A 25,477-nucleotide genomic window follows, 5' to 3' on the forward strand; every position below is an offset into this window, starting at 1 on the left:
TGGGTCCTGTGGGGTGGGGGGTACCCCTGGGGTAAGGGTGGGTGCGGGGCAATGGAGTGTGAGGGGTGGTGGGTGTCCATGGAGCAGTGGGTACATACAAGGGGGGTACTCACATTCCTGCCTTCAGGTCCTGGGTCCCCCAAGTCACCCTTCTCCCCAGGGGGGCCACGGTAGCCAGGCAGGCCCTGGGTGGAGGGCAAAGGGAAGATGAGCATTAGCAGGAGCCACCCGGAGGCCATGGGTCTCTCTCCTGCCCCAGGGTGCCCAGCAGCCCTGCACTTACCCGGGGACCCCTGTCTCCAGGCTTGCCAGGCAGACCCGCTTCACCCTGTGGGGAAAAAGGGGGCAAGTGGGGGCAGTGGGAAGAGGGGCAGTGGGAAGAGGGGCAGTGGTCCTGGGGACCCTCACTTACCGGGGTGCCTTCGTCACCTTTCTCTCCTCGCTCTCCCTGTGGCACAAGTCAGTGGGCACCAGCCAGGGGAGAAAAGCACAAGTCACCAGCATCCCCCTGCTCCTTGCCAGCCCCACCTCTCCTCGGGGCCACAGTGCCCCATGGCCCCTTGTCCCACACTACCTCCTTGCCTCGCATCCCGATCTGCCCTGGGGCGCCTGCTCGGCCTGGCTCCCCCTTCTCCCCTGGCTCTCCTGGGTCACCCTGGGCAAAGGAAGGGGCAACAGTCAGGGCAGCTTGGGGGCAGCACAGGGGCTGCTGGGGGGAGAAGGGGCACAGCCTGCAGGGACAGCCTCTCCAGAGCCGGACAGACAGACAGATGGACGTACAGATGGATGGAAGGGCAGTGACATTACCTTTGGGCCACTCCTGCCTGTGAGGCCAATGATACCCTGATTGTTGGAGAGGAAGAGCATGTGTCACTGGGAACCTCGGTGACTCCTTGACAGGGGAGGGACCAGGCCCATGAGCTGGTGCCCCCAGGGTGCCCCCAGACTCACCCGATCGCCCTGCTCGCCTTTGGGGCCGGCTGGCCCTGGGATGCTCAGGCCAGGGGGACCCTAGACATGAAAGGATGTAGCATGGAGCAATGGCACAGGCACCGTGAGTCTGGGGAGGGCTGTGCCATGTGCTCTGTGCTTCCTATCCTCAAGGCAGTACTCACGCGAGCACCTTTATCTCCTGTGTCACCCTTGGGGCCAGGAGGTCCTTCTGGTCCTGGGAAACCTCTGTCACCCTGGAGCAGACAAAATCAGCACCCCAAACCACCCATTTTTTTCCCCACTGAATCTGTGGACAACCAGGCCCTGGGGCCAGGATGAGCCCAACTGTGCAGCTCATTGCCCAGTTGTGCAATCCCCCTCCCCAGCCCATGGCCATGCCCAGAGGGTGGAGGGCACAGCAGGGCCAGGGTTACCTTCTCTCCTCCAACACCGGCCACGCTGGGAGCCTGGGGGAGAAGCAGAGGAGACCATGCTGGGCACTGCCCATGGCTCCCCGTTCTGGGGCTGGGTCAGGCAGAGGTGGACCCGCTGGGCAGCATCACTTACTGGCTTGCCGGGTGGTCCTGGATCGCCCTGCAGAGAGAGGTGTCACTGCCAGTCCCTTCCCCAACAGACCCCTGCCACTCCACTGGAACCCCACTTTGCTCTCACCTTCTCCCCCCGAGGGCCAGCCGGTCCTGGAGCCCCCTGTGGCAAGATTAGAGACCTCAGGGAGCTGGCAGTGCTTGGGAACATGGGGCATGGCAGCTCCCAGCTCCACAGCACCACACCTGCTACCCTGACTCACCTCTCTGCCCGATGGCCCTGGGCGCCCTGGGGCTCCCGTCTCACCCTGCAGGACAGGAGGGAGAGGAAGGTGTCGTGGGCATCCTGCCAGGCCCTGCCAGGGTGGCTGCTCCAGGGCAGATTAGGCTTCACTCCACCGTGCCACAGCTGCCCCACAGCACACCTACCTTCTCACCCTCGGGGCCCGGCACACCACGGTCTCCCTGCAGAGCAAAGAAGAGGAGGGTTTCAGGGAGCCTTCCTCCCTCTACATCACACTGCCCCCACCCCACACACTGCCCCAGAACTCCTCATGATTCAGCCCTGAATCCCATCCAAGCCCATTGGGTTGAGACAGCAAGCCCCAGGCACAGCCACCACCAGGTCTCAGGGACACCAGGACCTGCCAGTGCTGGTCTGCTCTGGCACCATCTCACCTTCTCGCCCGTCTCTCCCAGCTCGCCTGGTGCCCCACGGTCTCCCTGGTGTAGGAGAAACAGGGTCAGGGGCAGCAGGACCTTTGAGGGACATCCTGGGTCCTGGAGCAGAACCCTTTTCTCCCTGCCAAAGGCATGGCAAGAGTGTCCCTTCGGTCCCTGCACCACTCACCTTCCTGCCCTGCTCCCCTGGTGGTCCACGAGGACCCTGCAAAGAAGGATGGAGACGTTGTCACCTGTGGTGTGACAAGGCAAATGCCCAGGCTGTCCAAAGCAGGAGCCCTCCAATGTGCCCTCAGGGCTTGGCTCTTGGCATGGCCAGCTCCTGCCTGTCTTACCTCCTCTCAGGAAACTCACCCTGTCTCCTGGGTCTCCAGGGCGGCCAGGTGACCCTGGGAAACCTTCTGTGCCATCACCCTAGGGATTAGGAAAGGTGATAGCCATGCTCATGACATGGGGATGCCCATGCCATGGGAATCTCCACCGGAGAGTTGTGTGAGGTCTGGCCCCAGTGGGGAGCATCCCTGCCACCTTCTTACCTTCTCTCCCTTCAGGCCAGGGGGCCCAGCAGGTCCCCGAGGCCCGGGGTCCCCAGGCAGGCCCTGTAAGGGAGAACATCTCAGCCCCTGGGGATGCAACTCAGCCCTGGGCACACGCAGCCATTGCAGCCCTGATCCCCTCTGCCAACCCTGTTGGCCTAGGGGCTGGACTCACTGGGGGTCCAGGCTCCCCTCGAGGTGCTGCCCCATCCACGAGTCCAGGGGGGCCCTGCAGAGACAAGTGTCAGCTCCTGTGTGGTTGCCCTGAGGGCTCAGTCCTCCCCAGCACTCTGAGGGGCTACAGCACCCTTGGACACTCAAGGGACCTCCGTCCAGGAGGGAAGAGGAGTCAGGGAAATGCAAAGCCACTCACCCTTTCCCCTCGGTCACCCTTTTCTCCCTGCAAGGGCAAAAAAAGCAAATAAGGGCAGTTCTGGGCTGTCCCCGTGCCCTCCTTGAATAGAAGAGGAACAGACTGTGTAGAGCCCATCATCAGTGGCATTAGGGTGTGTGCATGCCATGTGCCTCGCCCCACACTGCCCAGTGCCAGCAACAGCTCAGGCATGTGCCTGTGTGTGCAGGCACAGCTGCTGGGGGGCACAGCCCACAAGCAGGGCCAGCAGGAGTCCACGGGGGAGCAGCTCTAAGCTCCTGGCTGCTCCCCCATCCGTCTGCCCACACATCCCCCCAGCCATCCCCATGCAGCACCGGGCAGATGTACCTTCACAAACTCCCCAGGAGGTCCTGGTAGCCCCATGGGTCCGAGTGGACCGGGGGGGCCTGGATCACCAAGGGGCCCTCGTGGGCCGGGGATCCCAGGCGAGCCGGGGCTGCCCTGGAGGACGGAGGTGCTCCATCAGCTGAGGCTGTGGCATGGGTTAGGGGAGCTGGAAGAGACCCTTCACACCCATATTCCCACACCTACCGGCACACCTGGCTCCCCTTTCCGGCCCAGCAGCCCCTGTTCTCCATCCGTGATCATCCTGGGCTCTCCCTGCATGAGGAGGGGGAGGAGAAATCAGTGACTCCATGTGCCCTGTTGTGGCCACAGTGCCACAAGGCCAGGAGTCTGGCAGGGAGATGGGGAGACCCTGGGGCCAGGATATGCCAGGTGCCAAGATGTGCCCACCAGGGTCCCCAGTGCTCCCCAGTGTGGGGCAGCCCCCTGCCCTTCACCTACCGGTTCACCTTTCTCCCCCTTTGGGCCAGTAAGTCCCATGGGCCCCCGTGTCCCCTGGGAAGGGAAGATGAGAATGAGAGGGGTGTTGGGTGTGAGAAGGGCCGGGGAGGGCTGGGGCCATACTCACAGGATCCCCTCGAGGACCAGGGATGCCCTGGATGCCCTGGAAAACAACAGCTCAGGAAGTTAACACGTCCCTGCCAGCCAGGGGAGTGAGGATGGGAAGAGATGGAGTGGAATGGGGTGGCATGGCATGGCATGGGAGCTCCAGCCAAAGCAAGGAGAGACAGTACACTTTGCCTGGGATACACACACCAGAGACAGCAGTGACCCTGCCAGCTGCTGAGACTCCTCCAGCACAGGGAACAGGGAGGCAGAGGCTGGCTCAGGCAGCAGGCAGGGTGATGGGAAGAGCCCATTGTGAAGCAGCAAACCCAAAGGACACCCTTACTCACTGGCTGCCCAGGTGATCCAGGATTCCCAGGGCGTCCTGGGCTTCCTGGTGTCCCATCAGCTCCAGGGAATCCCTGCAGGACAGAGGAGCATCATGCCAGCATCTGGTGTACCCCAGGACTGCCAGACTCCTTCAGTGCCCCAAGCAGTGCTGGTCCCAGCACTGGGAGCCCAGGGCAGCCCCAAGGCAGAGCTTTGGGTTCCAGGATGCCTTTCCCTTGTGTGCTGAGCTGGGGTATGAGGGGACAGTATGGGGCTGGACTGGGATTCTTCAGCAGGATTCCCCCTCAAGCATAGGTGTGGAGGAGAATGAAGGGACAAGGGGCAGTGAGAGGGCCCAGGGAGGCAGGTGACTGTGTCCAGGGATCCTGGGGTGCCTGGGTGAGGGGCCAGAGGTACTCACCCTGTCCCCCTTCTTGCCCGGGCGCTCAGCACTCTCTCCTGGTGGACCCTGTGGCCCTGGGATACCTGGAGGCCCAGGAAGGCCATGGCGACCCTGGAGACACAGCAGAGAGGACAGGTTGGGTGGCAGGTGCTGGTCAAGAGGTGTTCCCTGTCCACCCCTGTAGCAAGGGCTGGACACGTCCTTGCCCCACACCCACCCACCAGCAGGACAAAGGGACAAGGGAACATGAGGACATGGGGAGCACGTCACTGCCCTCTCTGGGGAGCTGCCCCTCTTTTGCCCCCTCATCAGGATATTACCGGCTGACCAGGGGGACCCGGTGGTCCCATACGTCCTTGCAGTCCCTGCAGAGACAAAGCCAGTGGTGAGCATCCCCTGTGAGCTGGTGTTGGCATGGTTTGGGGGATGCAGACTGCCCAAAGCCACCAGCTGGTGGCAGGGAGTCACCAAAGCACTCACTGCCTCACCGCGGTCTCCCTTCTCGCCCTGCAAGGGGACAGAGGGAAGGGGTTACGGGTTGGCACCCTTGTACTTGACTCCCCACTGGGCCTCTGCCATTGGCAACTGGGGGTCCCTGATCCATGCTGAGCAACTGTGGCACACCATGTCATGGCATAGCATGGGGAGGCTCACCTTGGGGCACTGCACAGTGCAGGGCTTCGGCTTTGGCTCTGGCTGGCAAGAAAAGACAAGCCTGTGTGAACCCAGGGATAAGAGAACCCCCTGGCTTATTGGGGCTGCTCCCCCTCCACACCCCCTGAGGTACTCTGGCCCTTACCCTGGTGGAGATGATGGTGCAGAGGTCATCGGTGAGCTCTCCCTCCAGCTCTGCCAGGCTGCTGCCATGGTAGACGTACTGCGGGTCCTCACTGGTGACCATGCGCCGGAGCTGCTCCCGGTCTGCCCCCTCCATGCCCACTGCCAGCACCTGGACCCCTGAGCCGAGAGCACCCTCAGCACCCCACAGAACTCCCTGCACACCCTGATGAGACCCCATTCATCCTCACCCCCAGCCTTGACATCCCTGGCCGCAGTGATGGCATCATCCCCGGAGGGGCCGTCAGCCAGAACCACCAGCACTGCTGGCACCCCGGGGCGGCGCCCTGCTCCAGGACTCAGCAGGTAGGTCCTGGCAAAGGTGATGGCTGCCCCTAGAGAGGGAGAAGGAAGAAGGGACAGTCAGCAGGATCCCAGAAGCCGCTGCCCCAGCTCCTAGTGCTGCCCCTCACCAATGGCGTTGCCGCTGGGCTCCTCGTAGCGCATGGTGCGGATCTGTTCCAGCACGGCCATCAGGTCACTGGAGCGGTTGAGGAGCAGCCAGGGCAGGCTGCGGTAGCTGTACGTGGCCAGGGCCACCTGCGAGGGTGCAGGGGAGCAGTGGGCACCACAGCCCACCCATGCCCCCCGTGCCCCAGTGCTGTGGCAGCAGCCTACCTGTGTGCCCTCGGGGCCCAGGCGCCCCAGGGCGGACACGGTGTTGGAGAGGAGGGTGCGGACAGCATCGGCACCAGAGGAGCTGTCGCGGGTGCCGTGTACCAGGAAGACAACGTCACCGAGGGCATCCCTGCAGACTGCAGGCAGGGAAGGAGTGAAGCCACCACCAGAGTGGAGACGAGCCCAGCCCAGCCCTGCAGTGACCCCACAGTACCTGTGCGCTCACTGACGGACGCCTCGGCACCCGGTGCGCTCCCCAGGAGCGGGCGGAGGGAGAAGGTGTAGCGCTGGCCCAGGCGCAGCCCAGAGACCTGCTGGGAGCTGGCAGTGCTGGGCAGCGTCCGCCCCTTCTCCCCACCAGCTGCCACCCAGGGGACAGTCAGAGGGATCAGCAAGGCCCTGCGGGGATGCTGCCCGCCGTCCCGGGGCCACCCACTCGTCTCACCTGCAGGAGGGCTCCAGGAGAGGGCGTAGCCGGAGGCACCAGGGACTGGGGTCCAGGTGAGCGTCACCGAATCTCTCTGCACCTCTGTCACCCGCAGGCTGGTGATGTGGCCTGAGTCACCTAGCAAGGAGGAGGAAAGGCTGTCCCAGCTACATGGGGCAGCCCCCAACCTGCTCCCAGCTCCCTCCCCAGCCCAATGGCGGGACAGTCCAGTCCCTGGGTGCCCCTCTGGGCTCAAGCCATGTGTCAGGGGGATGCTGCCTTGGCCCCAAGCAATCCCTCACCGGTGATGGCAGTGATGGTGGCTGGCTCGCTCTCCCGGCTGCCAGCCAGGCTAGTGATGCTGATGTGGTAGCGCCGGCCCGGCTCCAGTCCCGACAGGTCATAGGTGCTGGAGGTGGCTGGGAGCTGCTGGCTGCGCTGGGGCCCCCCTGGCAGGGGCAGAGAGGGGTGAGGGGGTGCGGGTGAGGGCTTGCAAGGATGCAGGAGTGCCGGCCAGCTCTGCTCACCTTCAGCCAGGCGCCAGAGCAGGCGGTACCCAGTGCTGCCAGCCACTGGCAGCCAGGTCAGGCGCAGGCGGTGCTCCGAGGCCTCCGTCACCTGGAAGCCACTGACGGGGCGTAGGGGGGCTGCCTCTGCTGCAGGGCAGAGGAGCAGGCATTAGGGGCAGGAGTGCCCGGTGCCACCCTGGGGTGATGCCCCCTGCCCCAGCACTCACGGGTGGTGACAACAATGGAGACGGGGTTGCCCTCCCGGTTGCCAATGAGTGCCGCCACCTTCACAGTGTAGGAGACGCCTCCCTCCAGGTTGGGGATGTCAAAGGAATTGGTGTGGCCAGGAACTCGCCGGCTATTCTCCAACCCCCCTGCCAAAGACTGTGGCATCAGGCCCCCCGCCCTGCTGCCCTCACAGCCTGCCCCCATCCCCGTCCCACAGTACCGTCCCTGCGGCTCCACATCACACGGTAGGCAGTGGCTCCCGGCACACCGACCCAGGTGACACGGGCAACGTTGCTCCTGGATGCCTGCACCTCCAGCTGGGTCACCTTCCCCACCTGCTCAGGCACTGTGACACCAAGAGGGCCATTGTCACCAAGGTTCCCAGCAAATGGCACCAGACAGCACTGTCAGGCAGGGGTCACCTCACCTATCCGTCCCGTGGCAGTGACAGGGCTGCCCTCACGGCCATCCACAATGGCTGACACACTGACAGTGTAGACAATGTTGGCGTGCAGCCCCTCGATGGTGAAGGTGGTGGGGTCGGCAGGGAGGAAGCGGGATTTCTTGAGTCCTAAGACAGATGGCTGGGATAGGAAGGGCTCCAGCACTGCCACCACAGCATCCCATGGTCCATACACTCACCGTCACTGCCTTGCCACGTTAGCAGGTAGCCCCCGGCGCCCGGCAGCCCTCGCCAGGTGACCCGCAGCTGGCTGGGACCGGCCTCCATCACCCGCAGCTCCGAAACGCTGCCCACCTCTGGATACTCTGCACCACCCCACAGCACCACAGCGTCACCTTGGGGAGTCCAAAGGGACCCCACAGCCACACTGCCCCCCCAAGGGCTTGCGGGGGGATAGACGACAGATGGATGCCAGAGCGGGAACATGCAGTACCAGGACTCCTGGCGCCAAACCCTGATGTGGACTTACTGAGGCGGACGGTGAGCGTGGCAGCATTGCCCTCCCGACTGCCTGCCAGCGCCGAGACACGCACCAGGTAGGTGATGCCCTCCCGGAGGTCACCAAGCTCCAGCCCCGTCTGGCTGCCTGGGATGCGCCTCGTCCTCTCCGTGCCATCTGCCAGGAGCAGGGCAGTGTGGTCACTCGGTGTCAGCTGGTCAGGGTCCCCCAGGTGCCACCCGTGCCCCTGCCCACAGACTCACCCTGGTTGTTGCGCACCACCACTTTGTACTCGGTGGCACCGGGGACACTGGTCCAGCTCAGCCGTACCCGCCTGCCCGATTCCTCCACGAGCCGCAGGTCTGACACAGCACCCACGGGTGCCTCCACGCCTGTGAGGGGACATGTGAGGCATGGCTGGAGCGGCACAGCCTGGACAGCATGGCCCCCATACTCATCCTGGGCTGTGACCAGACAGCTGGGGGGTCTCATGGCCAAGGCAGTCTCAGGCTGAGCAACGCCCCACAAGACATCCCTCCATGCCAAAAGCTTGGGACAGTGGGGGACAACTCAGGGGACCCACAGCAGCACTCACCTGTCTGAAAGGTGGTGACGGGGGTGGCCACCTCCCCACCATCGTAGAGCGTGTAGAGGGTGATGCGGTACTCAGTGCCCGGCTTCAGCCCCGTCAGCTGGTAGGTATTGGTGCTGCTGGGGAGAGACACCATTCTGGGGGGCTCTGGTCCTGCAGGAAGGGAAGGGTCACAGCCAGCTGCTGGCATGGAGGGCCCAGAGGGGCAACAGGCACCCCGAGCCCACCTGTGGCTCTCTTCCACTCCAGACGGTAGCCACGAGCATCACGGGCACTGGTCCAGAGCACCTGGATGGACGTGGGGCCCAGGATGTTGGTCTGCAGCGTCTGGTCTGTACCTGCCTCTGCAAGAGGGACCCCATGGGCCCTGTGCCACTCTGCTGCCAGCCACCCAGCACATGGCAGAGCAGGGGCTATGAGGGCTGGTCCCTGCCTGCTCCCATGCACAGCAGCAGGATGGCATCACCTGTACCCAACACCTACCTGTCCTCTGCCGCACAGTGGCTGTGGGCCCCTCCAGCTGCCCGAAGAGTGGGGCCACCATCACCACGTAGTGGGTGTTGGGCTGCAGCCCCACCAGTGCATGTGACATCTGCCCAGCATCCAGGTCCACCCTGTGCCTGTCCTGCCCTGTGGGAGCCAGTGCAGCAGTCCCTTGGGGGGTTCAGGCAGCAGGTGCCACCAACTCCCTCCTGTCCTTCCTCACAGGGGCCACCAGCAGAAGGGGCACAAGCTCTGGGAGAGGCACCTACCTGTGAGGGTCGCCCAGGAGAGCCGGTAGCCAGTAGCACCACTGACAGACTGCCAGGCCAGCAGCATGCTTTGTGCTGAGACATTGTGGACAGTCAAGTGCTGCACGCCCACCAGGTGCCCTGTGGAAGTGAGGTGACTGTCCATCTCCCACAGGAGAATGGGGCAGGGGGCAGCACCTTCACCTGCAAACTGTCTTCTCCAGGAAGCCCCTTTGCCCCTGCTCACGGATGCTAACCACACTGAGGTCACTGAGTGCAGCCCGAGCTCAGGTGGCTCCTTCGAAGCATCAAACTCATGCAAACTGGAGCTCAAATGTCTTCCTCTTAATGCCTTAAATACTTTCTGTGGGTTAAGACTGCCTGGGGCAGCTCAAGGAATTGGTTTGCCAAAATCTGATGCTTGCAAAGGTGTTGCCCTGGGGTCTCACCCCCAGTCCTACCCAGAGATGCTTTCCAGCAGCCTCTGCCGTGGGGGAAACCACACTTTCCTCCTGCAGAGCGCTGTACTCACACCCTGCATTTTTTCAGTCAACATTTTTTACGTCATGGGAGGAAAGCTCTGGTGGAAACACTCCCAGAAGGCTGCAAAGGAAATTGGGAGCGCACAGTGCTGCACCCTGCCCTGGGAGCAACTTTTGGGGCCCAGAGCATCACCTTGTAGCCATGCTCACCTGCATCCCCATCCTGCTCCCACAGGCAGCAATGGGCCAGGCAGCCCCATCCCAATGGGGCACAGTGACTGGAGGGAAGCATCCATGTGCTGGGAACCCGTTCCTAACCCCAGCTGGGCCCAGGGCTGGGCACAGTACTTACGTGTCCGGGCGGTGAGGGTGGCAGGGACAGCGGGCTGCTGTGCATAGCGGGGCTGGAGCATCACCACGTACTCAGTGTCGGGCCGCAGGTTGCTGAGTGTGGCTGACTGTGCACTGGCCGCCAGGCTCTTCTCCTCCCTTTGGGGTGCTCCTGGAGGGGTGTGGGTGGGCACAGGGACATGGCACACACCAGACCCGGCAGGGAAGGGGTGTCTGTGGGCCTGCACCCTGCCCTGAGGATGCCAGTCAGTGCCAGGGGTGGGGAGCACCAGGAGAGGCTGGGACATGAGCCAGGGTAGGGGCACCCCCTGGAGAGCCTGAGGCCAGGGTGGGGCTGCCAGGTGTGCGGCTCCAGCCCTGTCCCTGGCTGGGATGGGGGTCTGCTGCCTGCCCTCTACGTGCAGCAGCCATGGGGGCACACGCCAGGCCCCCAGCCATTGTGCACACCCAAGCACACCCCCTGAGCCTTGCGCATGAAGCCTCCAGGTGTGGGAATACACAGGCTGCCTCCGCACCTCTGCACACACGCCCAGCGCACGCGTGCCGGCTGCCGTGGTGAAGGTGGGTGTGTACACACCCACAGCACTCTGGGCATGCATCCCTGCATTAACCCTCACCCATGCGCCCCTGTGCCCGTGGGGCTGCACAAAGGCACGGTGTCCGGGAGCACCGACCCCCGCAGGGACCGTCCCCTCACCTTGCACAGCGTAGCTGAGGCTGTAGCCCTGGGGGGGCTCAGGACCAGGCTGCCAGGCCAGCCGCAGGAACGTTGGTCCAGTCTCCACCACACGAAAATCCAGCGTGGAGCCAGCACGGCTTTCTGGAGGCACACAGAAGCAGGGATGAGTCCCCAGCTCCATGTGCTGTGGGCACCCAGTGCCTGCACTCACCCCTGTCCCTACGGACATGGACACTCACGGGTCCGTGCTCGGCCAGACACTGACTCGCCGATGCTGTTGGCATACTGCGCAGTGACGGTGACCAGGTACTCTGTCCCCATGCGCAGTCCCCGTAGCACAGTGCTTGTGTCCCGTGGCCCCACGCTCACCTGGACAGGAACAGTGTCACCCCCTCATCTTCCCCAGGTCACACCTGGGGCCACCAGGAACCCCCTGGAACTCTGAGCAGTCAGGTGGGGGCACTCACCTCCTGCCTCTCTGCCATGATCGGCTGCCCTAGCCCTGTCAGTGGCACGTACTGCACCCGGTAACCGGTGATGGGACCGCTGGCTGCTCTCCAGCGGATCTGTAGCTGGTCAAGGCCCTGCTCTGGGATCTCCAGGTTGGAGGGGCCAGTGTGGCTTGGCCCATCTGTGGGGTAGCAAAGGGGCTGTTGGCTCCACAGTGCATGAAGCAGAGGGGAGGACTTGCTGGGGCAGCACAGATGTGTGCCCGATGTGATGGGATAGCCAGGAGGTCATTTTGGGGAGAGCGGATGGATGCTAAGGGTGCACAGTCTGGCACCCAGCACTATCAGCACCTGTGGCCCTCAGGGAGGAGGATGGGGGCCCATACCCAGCAGGCGCAGGGTGCCCCCGACACTCGTGCACACCCTGCGTGTCATCAGCGGCACCAGCGTGTCCAGCAGCTTGAAATCACCGACATAGAAGAAGAAGGCGTCAGTAGGCATCGAGGCCACACGGATCAGCTCCTTGTGGTCAGCATTCTTAATACCTACACAGAGGGAGATGATGGGTGAGGGAGGAACCTGAACCAAGTAGAAGACTCCTTCACGTGGCGCAGAAGCTTTGCTCACCCACGGCAAAGACCTTGATGCCCTGGCTCTTCAGCTTTGATGCCGGCCCTTCAGCATCATCCTGGGACTTGCCATCCGTGATGAGGATACAGATCTGCGGGGCCAGGCAAGAACTGTGGGATCCAGCATGGGGCCCATGGACCTGACACTTCTCCCCATGTTGCCAGGGACACTGCTCTGCACATACCTGGGGGACCCCAGGCCGGCGCTGCGTGGGACCGAAGAAGTTGTCAGCAATGTAGCGGAAGCCAGCACCAGTCCGTGTGTTGCCACCCTTGTAGCTCAGCTGCTGGATGGCCCTCCGGACACTTGTGCCATCATTGTGCTGGGAGAATGGGAACTCCACCCTGGGGAGTGCAGGGGACACTGTCACGTCCCAGCCCTGTCACCCTGCACCCCACATGCCCCCTCCCTTGGGCTCACCGTGGGTCATCACTGTACTGTGCCACAGCAAAGCGCACTGCCTTCTCGCCCACCACCTGCACAAAAGGCCCCACCAGCTCGTCCATGAAGGTGCGGACAGCACGGAAGTTGTTCCTGCCGATGCTGGATGAGCCATCCACCAGGAAGGCGATGTCAGCCTCCAGCACATCCTCGCACACTACTGGAGAGCAGTGACAGCACTCAGGGCACAGACTGGCAGTGCGGCGCATTGATGCTGGACCCCTCTTATTGTCCCACCCACAGTGTGCACTCAGTGCTCAGCACCCACCTTGGCTCCTCTTCTGTGCCATGGCAGCTGGAGGACCCAGGAGTGCCGGGAGCACAGCCAGGAGCAGGAGTTGGCTGCTCATCGTGGGAGCCTGCAGGAGAGGATGCTGCCACCATCGTCTCACACCAGCCCCACGCCCTGGGGACAGCAGTCCAGGAGATTCCCAGCACCACCCGTGTCAGAACGCCTGGCAGCGTTGGGAGGGCAGGGTGCCAGTACCGTCCCAGGCACCCCACGGGGCAGGGAGAGCCCCGCTTCGGGCCGGGGCAGGCGGACAGCAGCTGGTCCATGAACAGCCGGTGGGGCTGTCCGCGGTGCGGGGGGTACAGGGAGCTCCCGGCCCCCTCCAGCCCGGTCTCTACCTCCGCCACCCCTTCCCCTGCCCCACGCCACGGCAGCGGTAGCGGCGCACCCCGGCCGCTCCTGCACCCGGCCCCCCCGCCCGCAGGGGCTCCTCCCGCCCCAGGAAGGTGCTCTAAGGCAGCGGGGAGCCAGCGTGGGCAGCCCTGCCTGCCAGCCTCCTGCTCCGCCGCGGGCGAAGGGCACCGGGCCCGATCCCCCGCGATGGCTATGCCGGGTCCCAGCCCAAGCACAGCCCGGCCCAGGCGGTGCGAGCCCCGCCGCGGGAGGGTGGGCAAGTGCCCACGGGTGCCCGCGCAAAGGCTCGGTCCTGCCCCGCAGTGCCCCCCACCCGCGGCGGGACCCCCGCCACAGCCCCGCGCTCACCCGCCGCCCCGCGGGGCCGCTCCGTCCCGCAGCGCTCCGAGCCGCTCCGTGCCGAGCCGAGCCGGGCGCAGGCGGTGCCGGCGCGCACCGGCCCCCGGCGCTCCCGCCCCTTTATGGAGGGCGGCCCGGAGCACGGTCCGGGGGGGGAGCGGAGCGGCGCGGCCCCCGCCCAGCCCGGCCCCCCAAAGGGCTTTTCCTACCCGCTCCCAGAGAGGGAAGGAAGGAAAGAAAGCAGCTCCTCGGGCTCTTCCCCCTCAAGTGCCACCCAGGGCTGCCCCGCGGCTGCACGACGCGCAGCGGCTCCGGGATAGGGATGAAGCAGGAGAGGGCTGGACACCCGGGAAGGGTTGCTCCTGGGTTTACCACCGAGACCTCCGTGAGGGGCTGAGTGGGCTCCAGTAAGGCTCAAGGCAGTTTTCCTCCCAGCATCGACATCTTCCAGGAAGGTGAGGAGCTCTGGCACCTGCCAGCCAGGAGCTGGCCACCCACATCCATCCATCCATCCATCCATCCATCCATCCATCCATCCATCTCAGGGGAATGTGTCCTGGAGACCTGGGGCCTGGCCCCAAGCAGAGCTGGATAGAGCTGCCACAGCAATTTGAGCCCTGGCACCATCTGGGTTAAAGCCTGGCTCTGAGCAATAGCCGTGGGAAGGACACTGGTGGTGAAGGGCTGGTCCCCATGCCAGCGCAGCTCCCATGAGGCTGCAGGACAGCCAGGCCTCGTCCAGGACCTTTCCTGCACCCATGGCTCAGGGTACCCATCATGTGGGACCCTAGCCACCCATGGTTCTAGTACGGGGACTCGCTGGAACCAGCTGTGAGACATCATCCTGCTCTCCTCAAAACACCATCTCACAGCAGCTACCACAGCAGGCTTGTGGCTGAGACCTATCCCAGAGCTGGAGAAACTGGCTGGAAAGCCACTGGTGATGCGGCTGCAGTTGCTGGGAGGAGGCGAAAGGGAGAAGATGCCCAGCAAGGCAGGCAGGGACCTCGTATTGCTCTGGTCTCACTTCCTGCCCATCCTGTGACTGGTGGAACAGTCCCCTGAGGCTCCACCTCAGTCCAGGGTGCACCCCTGACCCTCAGGGTGCTCCTCATCCCCAGGGCACCTGTGGGACCGCACTGCTCCTTGGGGCACATCACACAGCACCCCATCCTCCCCACTGGTGCCTGTGCTCACCTGGGGTTGACCCTGGCTCAAGGAACCTGCCATGCACCCCATGCCACCTGCCCTCTGTCCCCCTGACCACCCTGCATTCCCCTGTCCCCAGCGCCCCACGTACCTGTGTCCTCCTGGCCACTGGCCCAGGAGCTCCCCTCCGGCTCCTGGCAGGGCAATGGACAGGTCCAGGGGCATCTTCTTGCGGGCAGCAAGGGGGGCAACAGTGGGGATTGCTGGGGCCCACGGCCACCTCACAGCTGGGGGCCCGGGGCAGGGCCACCGGCCACCGAGCAAAGATGCTCCAGGGTCGGCTACAGGCAACTTTCCCAGGCACACGCTGTTCCCAGGCAGGGGAGGAGCGGCGGTGCCCTCGCTCTTCTTAAAGGCACAGCAAGCAGTGCATCCCCTCCTCTTCATTAGCCTTCCTCTCCTTAGACCCCAGCCCTGGCCCCCAAACCTGGCGGGCGGGTTCCGAAGGTCGCCGTGGCCACAGGTTTCCCCCTGCCTGCCCCAGCCCTGTGGGTCCGGCCGTGAGTCCAGCATCCTCAGGTCAGGACCATCCCCAAACCCTCCTCCCGCCAGAGCCCGTTTAATGAAGACAAGGCGGCCTGTCCCAATTAGATAAGGGGCTTCGTTAAACAGGGAGCGGAGGGGCCTGCCAAGGGCTCTGTGGCTGGCCCCGGGCCCGGAGCTGGTGGAGCAGCCCCACGGGCGCGGTGCCGGAGACAGGGCACGGGCGGCTGGGGGTCACCCCGGCCAACGGGGGCAGCGCTGGGGCGAGCATCGCCCAGCGGGCACCGCAGGCAGCGGCACCGGGGCAGCGACACTTCACAGCCATGCCGGGGGCTCTGCCCACCATCTCGGCTCTCAGGACTGGGGCAGGCACTAGTTTGGGGTGGTCTCCAAACCCCAATCGCCCATGGAGAGCCCGGCAGCATCTTGACCATCTTGCCAGCAGCATTCCCCTTACATTTGCACTGGAGTGGGGCGCGCAGGGGTGCTGGGTCCCCAAAACCAGAGTGTCTCCCCCTCCGCGGTGTTTCCCAGCTTCCCTCCGCATACCAGGGCCAGGTATGGAATCTGCGGCCCCCGGCGCGGGACGGGGCTGCCTCTGCAGAGCGAGAGCACCAGGTGTGAGTGACTCACGCACACACCCCCGCGCTGCTGCACGCCAGTCCCTCCGGGAACATCCCGAAAGGCTGTACACCCTTCTTAAAGCCTGCAAGGCTGGCAGCCCAGCCACTAGTCATTCTCACAGCCCAGATTTGGGGTTCCCCGTCTCCCACAGGGCTCAGCCCCAAAGCATGTTGATTCCTCTACATTGACACTGACCAAAATGTGTAGGGCTGACCCTGACCCCAGCTCCTCGCCTGTGCATACCAGCCTGGTTCCCAAATGCCACTCAACAGCTGGCCAGATCACAAGACATTCCAGGACACCTCCACAGGTCCCAACAACCCTGGTCCTTGCAGGGCACTGCCCAGGCAAGCACTAACCCTGAGCCCCACAGGGGTCATGCCACCCCCAGGGAAGGGAGCCCCCTGGTTTGAGAGTATGCACAAGGGAAGCACGGGAGCTGAGCTTCTCCCTGCTTGTGCTTGCCGGGCATGAGGCCTCACAGCTGCCTTAGTGGGAAACAAGAAGGAAATCTTCAGCCCCAGGTGAGGTTTCAGCTCTCTGAGACGGGATGAGTCACGCATCACGGTAAGATACAGAGCCAGCTGCTCTTGTGGTACTGCGGGGAGTGTGCCCCATCCTCTGCCCACCCTCTCCACCCCCTGCCTCTGGTGTTGGGAGCTGGGATTCAGCACAACCCTTACAGGATTTTAGTTTTCTGGCCCTACAGTGGTCCTGCAGCGCTCCTCGCTCCAGCACAACATGAGCATCCCCAGCCAGAGAGGATGCACGGGACAGCTCTGGAGCTGCTGAGAGGGAGAAGCCACCTCTCCCAGCACTTTTAAACTGGGGAGCTTTCCAACGGAGGGGAGCAGCAGCGGGCTGGTGCTGAGGCGGGTGAGGAGAGGAGGAGCTGGCCAGAGCCTGGAGGGGGAACCTTGTCTGCCACAGGGGCCAGTCAGGACATGCTCCAGGAATGTCTTCCAGCACCAGCCACCGCCAGCTCCATGCCCAGCATCCTGGGAAAGGGGCCCATGACCCCTGGTCACTATCACCGGTCAGCTTGGGGAGAGGCCAGAGGGCCAGGGTGACACTCACAGTGCAGCCTTGGGGAACGCTTGTGCAGCCTGTGGGACAACCCAGCAACCCAAGAGACCACAAAATAGACCAGGGTGGGAAATGATCAGCCCTTACCACCTGCTGACCTAACCCAATGGGTCTGGGGTGGTCTAAGCCATGCCAGCCCTCCAGGCTGCACTTCACAAGGAAAACAGACAGAAGCCCCCCAGCTTCTCTGTGCCAGAGGGGACAGCTTACAGCATCCCCTTTCCTGCTGCTGCCCAAGGCCACATCCCTCTGGCAAAAGGAATCAAAGTATGACATCAGGATGGAGTCACGATCAGTGAGCTGCCCTCTCTGCCCAGTGGCTCTTGGGATGTCTAAAGTGAAGGGGATGCTACCAGCTGTGGGAGACCACAGCTGCTGTGGAGACAGCAGCTGTCTGGTGACTGAAGGATGATGGAGGCAAGTGGTCCCATGGCAGCCAAGCTTGGGGTCAGGCTGAGCCTGCTGTGCCCCCACACCAGGGCTCCGTAGGGTGGTTGTGTGTTCCAGCTCTCCCACGACTGCTGTGGAGGGATGGAAAGCTTTTCCTGCCCGTAAACTGTTGTGTCTGGAGGCTGCTGCCAGCACAGCCGCACACCAGCATCGCACGAAGCTGTGCTGGACTGTGGCCAGGCCCCACTGGCCATGCAAAACGGGCTCAGGAGGGAATGGTGACACCACAGGGATGTAACCCCCCCTTGGCTGAGTAGTACTGGACAAGGCAGCCCTGGTCAGCATGACTGCAGAGGCCAGGCTGGTTCTCAGGGACAGCAGTGAGGGGAGAGCCAGGCACCACCAGGGCTCTGCCAAGGGCTGGCGGTGCTTTGCAATGGCATGGGGGCAGCGTGCCAGAAAGGGAAGGTGACGATGATGGAAGCAGGATAAGGAAGGGATGATGGAAGCAGGATAAGGAGCCAGCAGCACTGAATGGGGCTCTAGAGTCCCTAGTTGAAAAGCTGCCCTCAGCTGCATCCTGTGGCTGGGCTTTGGGTGATGCTGGGGATGCCCAGAGAGGCTGCACAGTGGCTGGGGCTGGGTGTCAGGGACCCAGGGGGTGGCAGGGGGAAGGGGTAAGCAGAGTGCAGGCAGGGGCTGAAGTGCCCCACGCTGCAGGTGGCCACACACACAGCCTGGATCTTCTGCAGGAATCCAGCTTCTCGACTGACTGAGGCACGAGCTGCTCCCCTTTGCTACTGGCCCTACAGCCTCCACTTGCAGCAGGGTCCAGGCTCAGTGAAACCAACCTGCCTTGCCCTTGAGAATGCGCATGTAGGAGATGGTAGAAACGCAGGGACCAGGTGCAGCAAAGCTCCCCCAGAACCCCTGCATGGGGCCAGTGCTGCTTTTCCTCAAGCTGACAGTCCCATGGGGTGCTTATGCCCCAGAGATGCCTCAGCCAGCCCAGCACACGCAGCTACGGAAAGGAAACTCCTGCTTCTTTGTACGGGCAGATAAAAATTCCCTGCCTTGCGGTTACAAGGACTGAGGTGCTCCCAGCCCAGCCCTGGCTGCAGGGTTTGCAGGCAGCAGCAGGCAGTGGCTGGCAGCGCCTGGGGCACAGCCGGGCTTGAGGTGCACGAAGGGAGACCCAGGGACCCATTGCAGCGCAGGAGCGGGGCCTGGCAGAGCAGAGGGAGCGGTTTCCTCTCGGATGCCTGCAGGAAGGAGGAGATGAAGGGAAGCCGAGGGAGAACTGCCAGCCCACGTTGCACACACTGAGGGCATGTGCGGGCTGGGTCGGGGTGCGCAGAGCGTGACTTGACACGCCGGGCGGCTGAGCCAGCCCGTGCCCGCCTGCACCCACCAGCGCTGCGCAGTCTGCCCGCCCAACCCTGCGCCTCTGCGGGGCTCCCCAGGGACCAGCATTGTCGGCAGCGCAGCGCCTCGGGCCAGGTGAGAGATGCAGAGGTGAAAGGTGGCATTCCTGCAGCCGGCCCCTGGGAGGGAAGCTCGGGGCAAGGCCAGGTCACTGGTGCTTCCCTGCAGTGCCGGGGAAAGCAAGGAGATCATCTTACCTGCAAACACCAAGGTGCCACATCTCTGGCTGCCTCGAGCCCTCACCAGCATCCCTTCAAGAAGGTGTGTGGCAGATGGGACAGCTCAGGCCCCACTGGGTGCTGGGGGGCTGTCACAGCAGGGGCTGCTCCTGGCCTTGCAGGGTGCTCTGTCCCAAATCTGGCTTCCAGGGGCACCTTGGCTTCAGGGGACTGGAAGGGCACACAGGAGCAGCCGAGCAGGAGTGTCTGCAGGAGGCCAGGACAGAGCCCAGCCCTGCAGAGAGCAAGGCCACTTGCAGCAGCACAGCAGCCCCTGTCACACGTGGGGACAAGCTTCCCATCAGATCCCAAACCCGGCACCCCCTCTACTCCCCATTAGAGTGGGACAAGCACCATGAAGCCATGGCTGCCCCATCCCTCCTTCCCACCCCATGCTGAGAGCAGATGGTACAGGGGTAGATGGGCAAGGCAGCACCACCTCCCCGGTGCGTGGAAGCTGTTCTGCTGCCTGATGTTGAGCTTTTCTGGGAAACAGCAGTTGCCCAGCTCCCAGAGCAGCACCCAAGGACACAAGGCCAGCTGCAGGCTAACCCAGCCATGGGAGCCCCCATGGACCCCAGAGAACCTGCAGGAGCAGACAGCAGCATGGTAGGGGGGTGCTGGGGGGGAGCAGGGCAGTGACAGGGGCTCACAGCAACTGCTGAGCAGCAGGGAGCAAAGGCAGGCAGGCAGCATGTGGGCCTGGGAAGCTGGAGCAGTTCCCGGGATGCTGCCAGCTGTGCTGCAAGAAGCTGCTCCTTGCAGGGGGTTCACACAGCTTGATGGGGCTGAGTATATTTGTTCCTCCTTTCAACGGCAACAGCAGATGCCTCCCTGGCTGCAGGGGCTCAAGATTCCCAGGGGAGGAGTGTTGCCAAGAGGAATAGCTTGGCTATTCCTCATGAGTCCGAGGAGCCAGTCCTCAGAGGCCCCTATCCCAACCCCCAAGGACGGACATGCTGGACCCTGCTGCTGTCCCACAGCTCACTGTGGGCTGACACTGCCTTCCCAAGAGATGGAAGTAACGAGCCACTAATGCCTTGTGTTCGGTCCCTCCTGCTGCCAGCCCACAGGCCTTGGTACCACTGGCCCTGGCACAGCAGCACGCCGGCCTGTGCTCACAAGTGACACCAAGAGACACATTCTGGAGCTGTACAGGAAGGAGTTTGCCTAACTCATCTTGCCAAACCCAGATTTCTCAGAGCCCCTGTGCCAGGGAAAGGCTGTCCCTTGCTCACACCCCTTTTGGATGATCCTGCTCTCACTTCTCCACTTCTGCATCTGAGATGCCGGTCTGACAGCTGGGAGGATGGGGTGGTTGCTCAATGCTTCCTCTCTGCCTCTATAAAAGTGTTTCACAACCTGCACCACCTCCCCTAAAAACTACCTGCAGCTCTATATAATTTCTGGCAGGACTCATGAAAGAGCCCCTATCCCACTCTTCCTGGGGCTCGGCTGCTCCTTGCGCAAGGGGAGCCCAGTGGAGCCTTGCGGAGCAGCACCCGCGGCTGGAGGGCTGGTGAGAGACATGCTCCGCCAGGGAGGGGACGGCACAGCTCACACCCGGGCGTAGCAGGGGCCTTGCCTGGGATGGGCAGGGGCACAGGAGGGGGCTCTTACCAGTAGAGAGTTTGGGCCATGCTGCAGCCTCTGGGGAAAGGGCTTTTGCAGGCCTTGGGCACTGGCAAAAGCATGTGGATAAGCACAAAACTCTTCTACCCACACTTGCCCATACCAGGCTAACACAGCGGTGGATCCCCAGCAGCTGGAGGATACTGCCCTGAATGTTTCACACATGGCCCATGGTCCATGGGAAGGAGGATTAAGGTCTGGTTATCAGTCTGTTAGGATGGTCAGGAAGCTGCAGGGAGCCAGCACCCAGGGAATCAATGCTGCAGGAGGGGTCAGGCTCACCCCTACGTGTGGGGCAGCAGCCAGGCTGCAGGGGAAACTGTGCTCCAAAGGGATTCATGCAGCTCACGAGACCAGACTTGTCCTTGTGTCTCTCCCCCGCGAGGCTGTGCCATTGCTCCTTCAGCTCTTTGGCTGCATGCCCGACTCCAGAAGAAAGGAACAAAAAGGATGAAGTACCCGCCCTGCCCTGTCGGGTGAATCGCTGTCTGTCACCATGGGAACTCCTCCCTCCCCAGACCTCCCCAGGATGACTTCATATCTCCATCGAGCAGAAGGGTTCATCACCAGCATGGCACGGGGCGGGTGGACATGTACATCCCACACAAGGACCCCACAGCTGTGGGGCAGGATGCTGTGGAGCTCCAGGGGGAAAGCTGAGCAGCACGGGATGGGGGGGGTCCCAATGGGGATGGGGTACGGTCTGCATCCACACAGTGCATCCCCAGAGCAGTGACAACTGGGGACTCTCAGAGCTCCAGGTTCTGGCAGAAAGCACATCACCAGCACCTCTGCACCCCTCTGTGTTGCCACCAAGAAGGGAAGACCACAGCATCCCATCCCTGGCCCCTCACCACCTTCGGGACTCACCTTGAACCGTGACAACCTCATCCTCCATCCCCCTCAGCAGAGCTGGGCCAAGGTCACCTGTGAGTCACCGCTGCGCGTGCGAGGCAGGAACAGGAGATACTTGTGTTCCCACGTCATAGGGGCTCCTGCCAAGTGCTGCACATCTGGAACAGCTGTAAACAAAGCAGGGGAAGCCAGAGAACCACAGTGGACAGCAGCCAGGGGCAGTGGGGACCTCCAGCCTCGCAGCAGACAGTGGGGGGAAGGGGTGGAAAAAGCAGAACTGCCACGTGGAGTTGGGATGCCCAAGCACACTCACCTGCCATCTCCTCATCCTGACAGCCCCTTGGTACGCTGGGGCATCCTTCATGCCAGGGGAGCAGAGGCAGGAACTTGCCACAGACACAGGACCTGCTGCTCCAGTTCATAGAGCCCCTGCTCACCAAGCCTCCTTGGAGAGACCCCCGTGCTCATGGGTAGTTATCCCTACCTGGAAATCCCACCCTCGAGGTTCCATGGGTAGCACCAAGCCTGTTTCTCTATCACTACGAGCTCTGCTCAAGAGTGATGCGACCTGAACCAGGGGCCATGGGTTTGGTACACAGGACTCTGTACAATGGTGAACTGTACAGTGCACCCCAAGAAACTCTGAGTGCACTGTCCTGAATCTGAAATACATCCACTGCTAAATCTTGAAGCAACATCACTTTAATTCCCTAGATTAAACATTCAAATGTTTAATCCAAAAAAATCCCCCCCAGAAGAGTCAACTCACTCTTCCCTAAATATAACAAAGATAAGCAGCACGTTCCCTTTATTGCATTATCCAAGTGCCTACTCTGAATAAAAGTCACATGCAAAGCAGAAAGCAGTGCACAGTACTGGGGCTGCTTTACAAAATGCTTTGCACACCTGAATTGCTGTGTGTGGAGGGCAGTGCACAGGGAGCAGCTTTATTTCTGTGCAATGCACCTGGCGTCAGCACCCACCTCGACACAGCGCCCTGGAAAGCTGAATGCTCCATGTCACACTGCAGGCTCTTGGTGGAACCAGGAACTCAGCACTCAGATATTCAGGCTCCTGTTTCAGTATCTTAAGCCTTGCTCAAACCAGGCATTCAACCCAGCTTCCTTTGCTGTCCTCATGCTGTCTCCACTGTGCAGCTCTCGCACCAAAGCAGGGTATGGAGCCTTAAATAACCCCAGGTCATGGCAGAGGCTCAGCAGTGGATGGTGGGACACTGAGCAGGAGCAGTGTCTCCAGGGCACCTGGCAGATGACCCAGCACAGGTACTGTTGACACCTCTTTGTACAGAAAAAACCCCTCTTGCTCTCACAGATCAGGGCTGGGACCTCCCCAGGCTGCCACCCCAGCAACTCCATTTTCCATTCCTGAGCAGATCCTTCTCCAGGCCCCACACTTCAAATAGCTTTTCTGGGCATCCTCAGTGATGGTCTGAATGGGCAGCAAAGCCAAACCTCAGCCTGGCAGTCCCACTAAAAACCTCAGAGCCCTGAGGAAGGAAAATGTGTAAGGGGAAAGGACAGGAAAGCAGAGACTTGCATGGAAAAGTGAGAACCATCCAACCTCTTTGGATGGCGTGTGGGGTAAAGCAGCTTTTAATGAGGGTGTTCAGGGCTCCAACTCACCCCTTCCAGGCACACCACTGCAGACAAAGACAGCTCCTGCCACCATGCCTCATGCCTCACAGCAGCCTGGGATGGCTGTTGCTGGCAGTCAGGCCTGGATGGGCCTTTTGTCCACTGCTTTTCCACGCAATCAATACACTAAAGCTTTACACGAGGCATTTCCTTTTCCAAATAGGAAACAGGATTGCTGGGTATGTGTCCAGATACCACTGCTCACACTTCCTCTCTGCTGGTGTACAAAGTCTCAGCAGTGCACAGAAGGGCAAAGTGAAGTGCAGGAGCCCTGGTCAGGACTACCAAGAACCAGGTACCTCCCTCAGCCTGGCAATCCTGCAGCCCCACTGAGTGACACTTAATCACAGGGGGAACCCAATCCTTTCCTGAGCAAACCACACTATACAGGGGCCAGATGGGGGAGAAAGTCCCTGGTCACAGCCATGCCAACATCTCAGTCAATCCCTGCACCAGGGGTCCGAGCAGAGCAAGGCTCCAGCAACACAAGACACCACAGAGCTGCACTGCTGCCCTGTCTTCTAAACCCCACTCACCTATGGCTCCCACTGCCATTTTTCACCAGCCTTGGCAGGACAGCAGGTACAGGAGCAGGCCCGGAGGGCTGTGGGCTCTCCTCCCAAGAGCTCTCTGGCACCGAAGAGCGGCACAGCTCCAAGCCTCTCATTTCTGTGAAAGCCTCCCTGCAGCTCCCTGCTTCCCCAGGACAGGCTTGGCTCAGCACCCATGATGAGTATCAACTGTACTTTCCAGGGTGGGTAATTAGTTCAGGTGAGGCAACTCTGACAATTGGCTGCTCTGGCCCCTCTCTTGGCAAGCATTGGAATCCCAAACAAGCATCTCACATATCAAAGGGGCTGCCTGCTCCACAGGCAGATCCACCCTGTACATCTGCCAGGCCCTGCAGCCCTGCACTGGGGGTACCAGCAGCTCTCTCTGCAGAAACCAGGACAACACAGAGCATTCAGCACAGGGCTCTAGTGAGTGCTCCCCATTTTCACTGCTAGAGTTTATGCTCCCGGAATACCTGTGCGTGGTGGAGACAGCCACTGAAGTGCTGTGCAGGGAACTGCAGAGCCTTGCACAGGGTGCACATCAATGCACAGTATCCTCCTTTCCAAATCCTCCCCTTTTGCAGCCAACAGATGGAACACCAAGGTGTCATGGAGGAAAAGCAAGTGCAATAGCTTGAAAGAGGGGACTTTATCTGGAGAGGGTAAAACTGTGCAGAAGGGGAGGGAGCAAAGGCCAATCCATATACCAGGCTAAATTTATCAGCACAGATTAATGGGATCCCAAGTAACCTTCCAAGTGAAGTAGCAAAATAAAACACTTAAGCCATTGAAAACTAAACTGGTCAAAGAGCCCCGCTGAACAATCCCGCATTGTCCATGGAGCCAGGAAACAGATTTATTAGGTCACCCAGGCCATCTCCAGTTACAGTGAACTTGGGATGCTTCTAGGGATGGTTCCAGCTCCCTCCTCTGGCACTGTCCTTCACTGGGCAGCGGAAACTGCAGGAAGGGGAGAGGAGAGGTCCAGCAAAAGATCTCTTTCTCAAGGTTCAGGAAAAGCTGAGGTAGGACACTTCCGTCATGCCAGACATTTCCCAGTTTGGATTCCCTGGGACTGAGGCTACTCCGGTGGAGGAACAGAAACACCCCCATACAACTCAAACAGCAAGAGACCTGCCAATGAGATTAGAGCTTCAGTTCCTCCAGTATCAAAGCATTCAGCTGCCAAATGCTTAATGACTGCATCAATTCCAGGTTACACTTCCCAAGCCCCTGATAAGGCGCAGAGCACGGGCGTCTTTGCCAAGCCAGAACACTCTCAACTCCTGAATGGGTTTCCCTTCCCCACCTTTTAGATCCCAAGTCTGAATGCTTGTTGTTTACCAAGCAAAAAAAATTGTATGGCAAACCTCTCAATCCTTGGAGCTGGTGAGACACTTACGTTTCTGGAGGCATGGATTGCCACAGCACACTAACACAACATGCACTACAAGGCAGAGTGCCATCACAACCGCAGTCTGAAAGTGCCAACATCCTGGGCACAGCTCAGCCTTGACTCTAACAGGCACCCAACAGTCCTCTGCATCCAGTGCCACTTACCAGGGCACAGGTCCTAGTCCAGATCAGCCCAGATACTCAGAGTTCTACACGGAAAAAGCATCTACAAAATCCATTTAAGGGTGCATAAGCCAGGCAGCCTTGCAGAGCTGCAGCCTTTGGTCAGGAGTTGCTCTTTGCTGAAGTGCTGGGAGCAAAGCTCAGCACAGCCAGATGCTTTTGCAGAGAAACAGAGCAACTTGGAAAGCATCTGT

At 61.7% G+C, this 25,477-nt stretch overlaps 1 protein-coding gene across 12 annotated transcripts in view; it reads right to left on the bottom strand.

Annotated features, from left to right (window-relative positions):
* Window positions 1-15,233, bottom strand: part of COL7A1 (collagen type VII alpha 1 chain) — a 31,361-nt gene extending 16,128 nt beyond the window's left edge. For 5 of the 12 annotated variants that reach the window (XM_042017270.1, XM_042017269.1, XM_042017279.1 and 2 more), the window contains exons 1-55: window positions 14,875-15,226; window positions 12,858-12,948; window positions 12,569-12,749; window positions 12,333-12,492; window positions 12,146-12,239; window positions 11,905-12,063; window positions 11,537-11,700; window positions 11,309-11,438; window positions 11,088-11,210; window positions 10,392-10,541; window positions 9,579-9,698; window positions 9,310-9,456; window positions 9,054-9,170; window positions 8,830-8,979; window positions 8,498-8,626; window positions 8,265-8,411; window positions 7,975-8,100; window positions 7,760-7,903; window positions 7,553-7,678; window positions 7,332-7,478; window positions 7,123-7,251; window positions 6,898-7,044; window positions 6,614-6,733; window positions 6,383-6,529; window positions 6,169-6,305; window positions 5,964-6,090; window positions 5,742-5,885; window positions 5,513-5,670; window positions 5,368-5,409; window positions 5,194-5,220; window positions 5,034-5,078; window positions 4,732-4,824; window positions 4,331-4,402; window positions 4,003-4,038; window positions 3,876-3,929; window positions 3,621-3,689; window positions 3,417-3,530; window positions 3,069-3,095; window positions 2,871-2,924; window positions 2,696-2,758; window positions 2,514-2,573; window positions 2,329-2,364; window positions 2,157-2,201; window positions 1,908-1,943; window positions 1,742-1,786; window positions 1,606-1,641; window positions 1,501-1,527; window positions 1,368-1,400; window positions 1,116-1,187; window positions 952-1,011; window positions 808-843; window positions 575-655; window positions 413-448; window positions 284-328; window positions 114-185 (exon numbers count right to left, since the gene is read on the bottom strand). In XM_042017270.1, coding sequence (XP_041873204.1) covers window positions 114-185; window positions 284-328; window positions 413-448; window positions 575-655; window positions 808-843; window positions 952-1,011; window positions 1,116-1,187; window positions 1,368-1,400; window positions 1,501-1,527; window positions 1,606-1,641; window positions 1,742-1,786; window positions 1,908-1,943; window positions 2,157-2,201; window positions 2,329-2,364; window positions 2,514-2,573; window positions 2,696-2,758; window positions 2,871-2,924; window positions 3,069-3,095; window positions 3,417-3,530; window positions 3,621-3,689; window positions 3,876-3,929; window positions 4,003-4,038; window positions 4,331-4,402; window positions 4,732-4,824; window positions 5,034-5,078; window positions 5,194-5,220; window positions 5,368-5,409; window positions 5,513-5,670; window positions 5,742-5,885; window positions 5,964-6,090; window positions 6,169-6,305; window positions 6,383-6,529; window positions 6,614-6,733; window positions 6,898-7,044; window positions 7,123-7,251; window positions 7,332-7,478; window positions 7,553-7,678; window positions 7,760-7,903; window positions 7,975-8,100; window positions 8,265-8,411; window positions 8,498-8,626; window positions 8,830-8,979; window positions 9,054-9,170; window positions 9,310-9,456; window positions 9,579-9,698; window positions 10,392-10,541; window positions 11,088-11,210; window positions 11,309-11,438; window positions 11,537-11,700; window positions 11,905-12,063; window positions 12,146-12,239; window positions 12,333-12,492; window positions 12,569-12,749; window positions 12,858-12,939 — 5,121 coding nt within the window. In that variant the 5' untranslated portion in view covers window positions 12,940-12,948; window positions 14,875-15,226. Of the gene's footprint in view, window positions 1-113; window positions 186-283; window positions 329-412; window positions 449-574; window positions 656-807; window positions 844-951; window positions 1,012-1,115; window positions 1,188-1,367; window positions 1,401-1,500; window positions 1,528-1,605; window positions 1,642-1,741; window positions 1,787-1,907; window positions 1,944-2,156; window positions 2,202-2,328; window positions 2,365-2,513; window positions 2,574-2,695; window positions 2,759-2,870; window positions 2,925-3,068; window positions 3,096-3,416; window positions 3,531-3,620; window positions 3,690-3,875; window positions 3,930-4,002; window positions 4,039-4,330; window positions 4,403-4,731; window positions 4,825-5,033; window positions 5,079-5,193; window positions 5,221-5,367; window positions 5,410-5,512; window positions 5,671-5,741; window positions 5,886-5,963; window positions 6,091-6,168; window positions 6,306-6,382; window positions 6,530-6,613; window positions 6,734-6,897; window positions 7,045-7,122; window positions 7,252-7,331; window positions 7,479-7,552; window positions 7,679-7,759; window positions 7,904-7,974; window positions 8,101-8,264; window positions 8,412-8,497; window positions 8,627-8,829; window positions 8,980-9,053; window positions 9,171-9,309; window positions 9,457-9,578; window positions 9,699-10,391; window positions 10,542-11,087; window positions 11,211-11,308; window positions 11,439-11,536; window positions 11,701-11,904; window positions 12,064-12,145; window positions 12,240-12,332; window positions 12,493-12,568; window positions 12,750-12,857; window positions 12,949-13,583; window positions 13,664-14,874 lie in introns of those variants that run through there. The other 7 variants (XM_042017262.1, XM_042017252.1, XM_042017243.1 and 4 more) reach the window with 6 other exon arrangements.
* Between the last annotated feature and the right edge of the window lie 10,244 nt (window positions 15,234-25,477).

This window comes from Corvus kubaryi, unplaced genomic scaffold (genome assembly GCF_017639235.1).
Source record: "Corvus kubaryi isolate FWS band 111438036 unplaced genomic scaffold, C.kubaryi_AGA036_p1.0 136, whole genome shotgun sequence".
NCBI classification, from domain to species: Eukaryota; Metazoa; Chordata; class Aves; order Passeriformes; family Corvidae; genus Corvus; species Corvus kubaryi.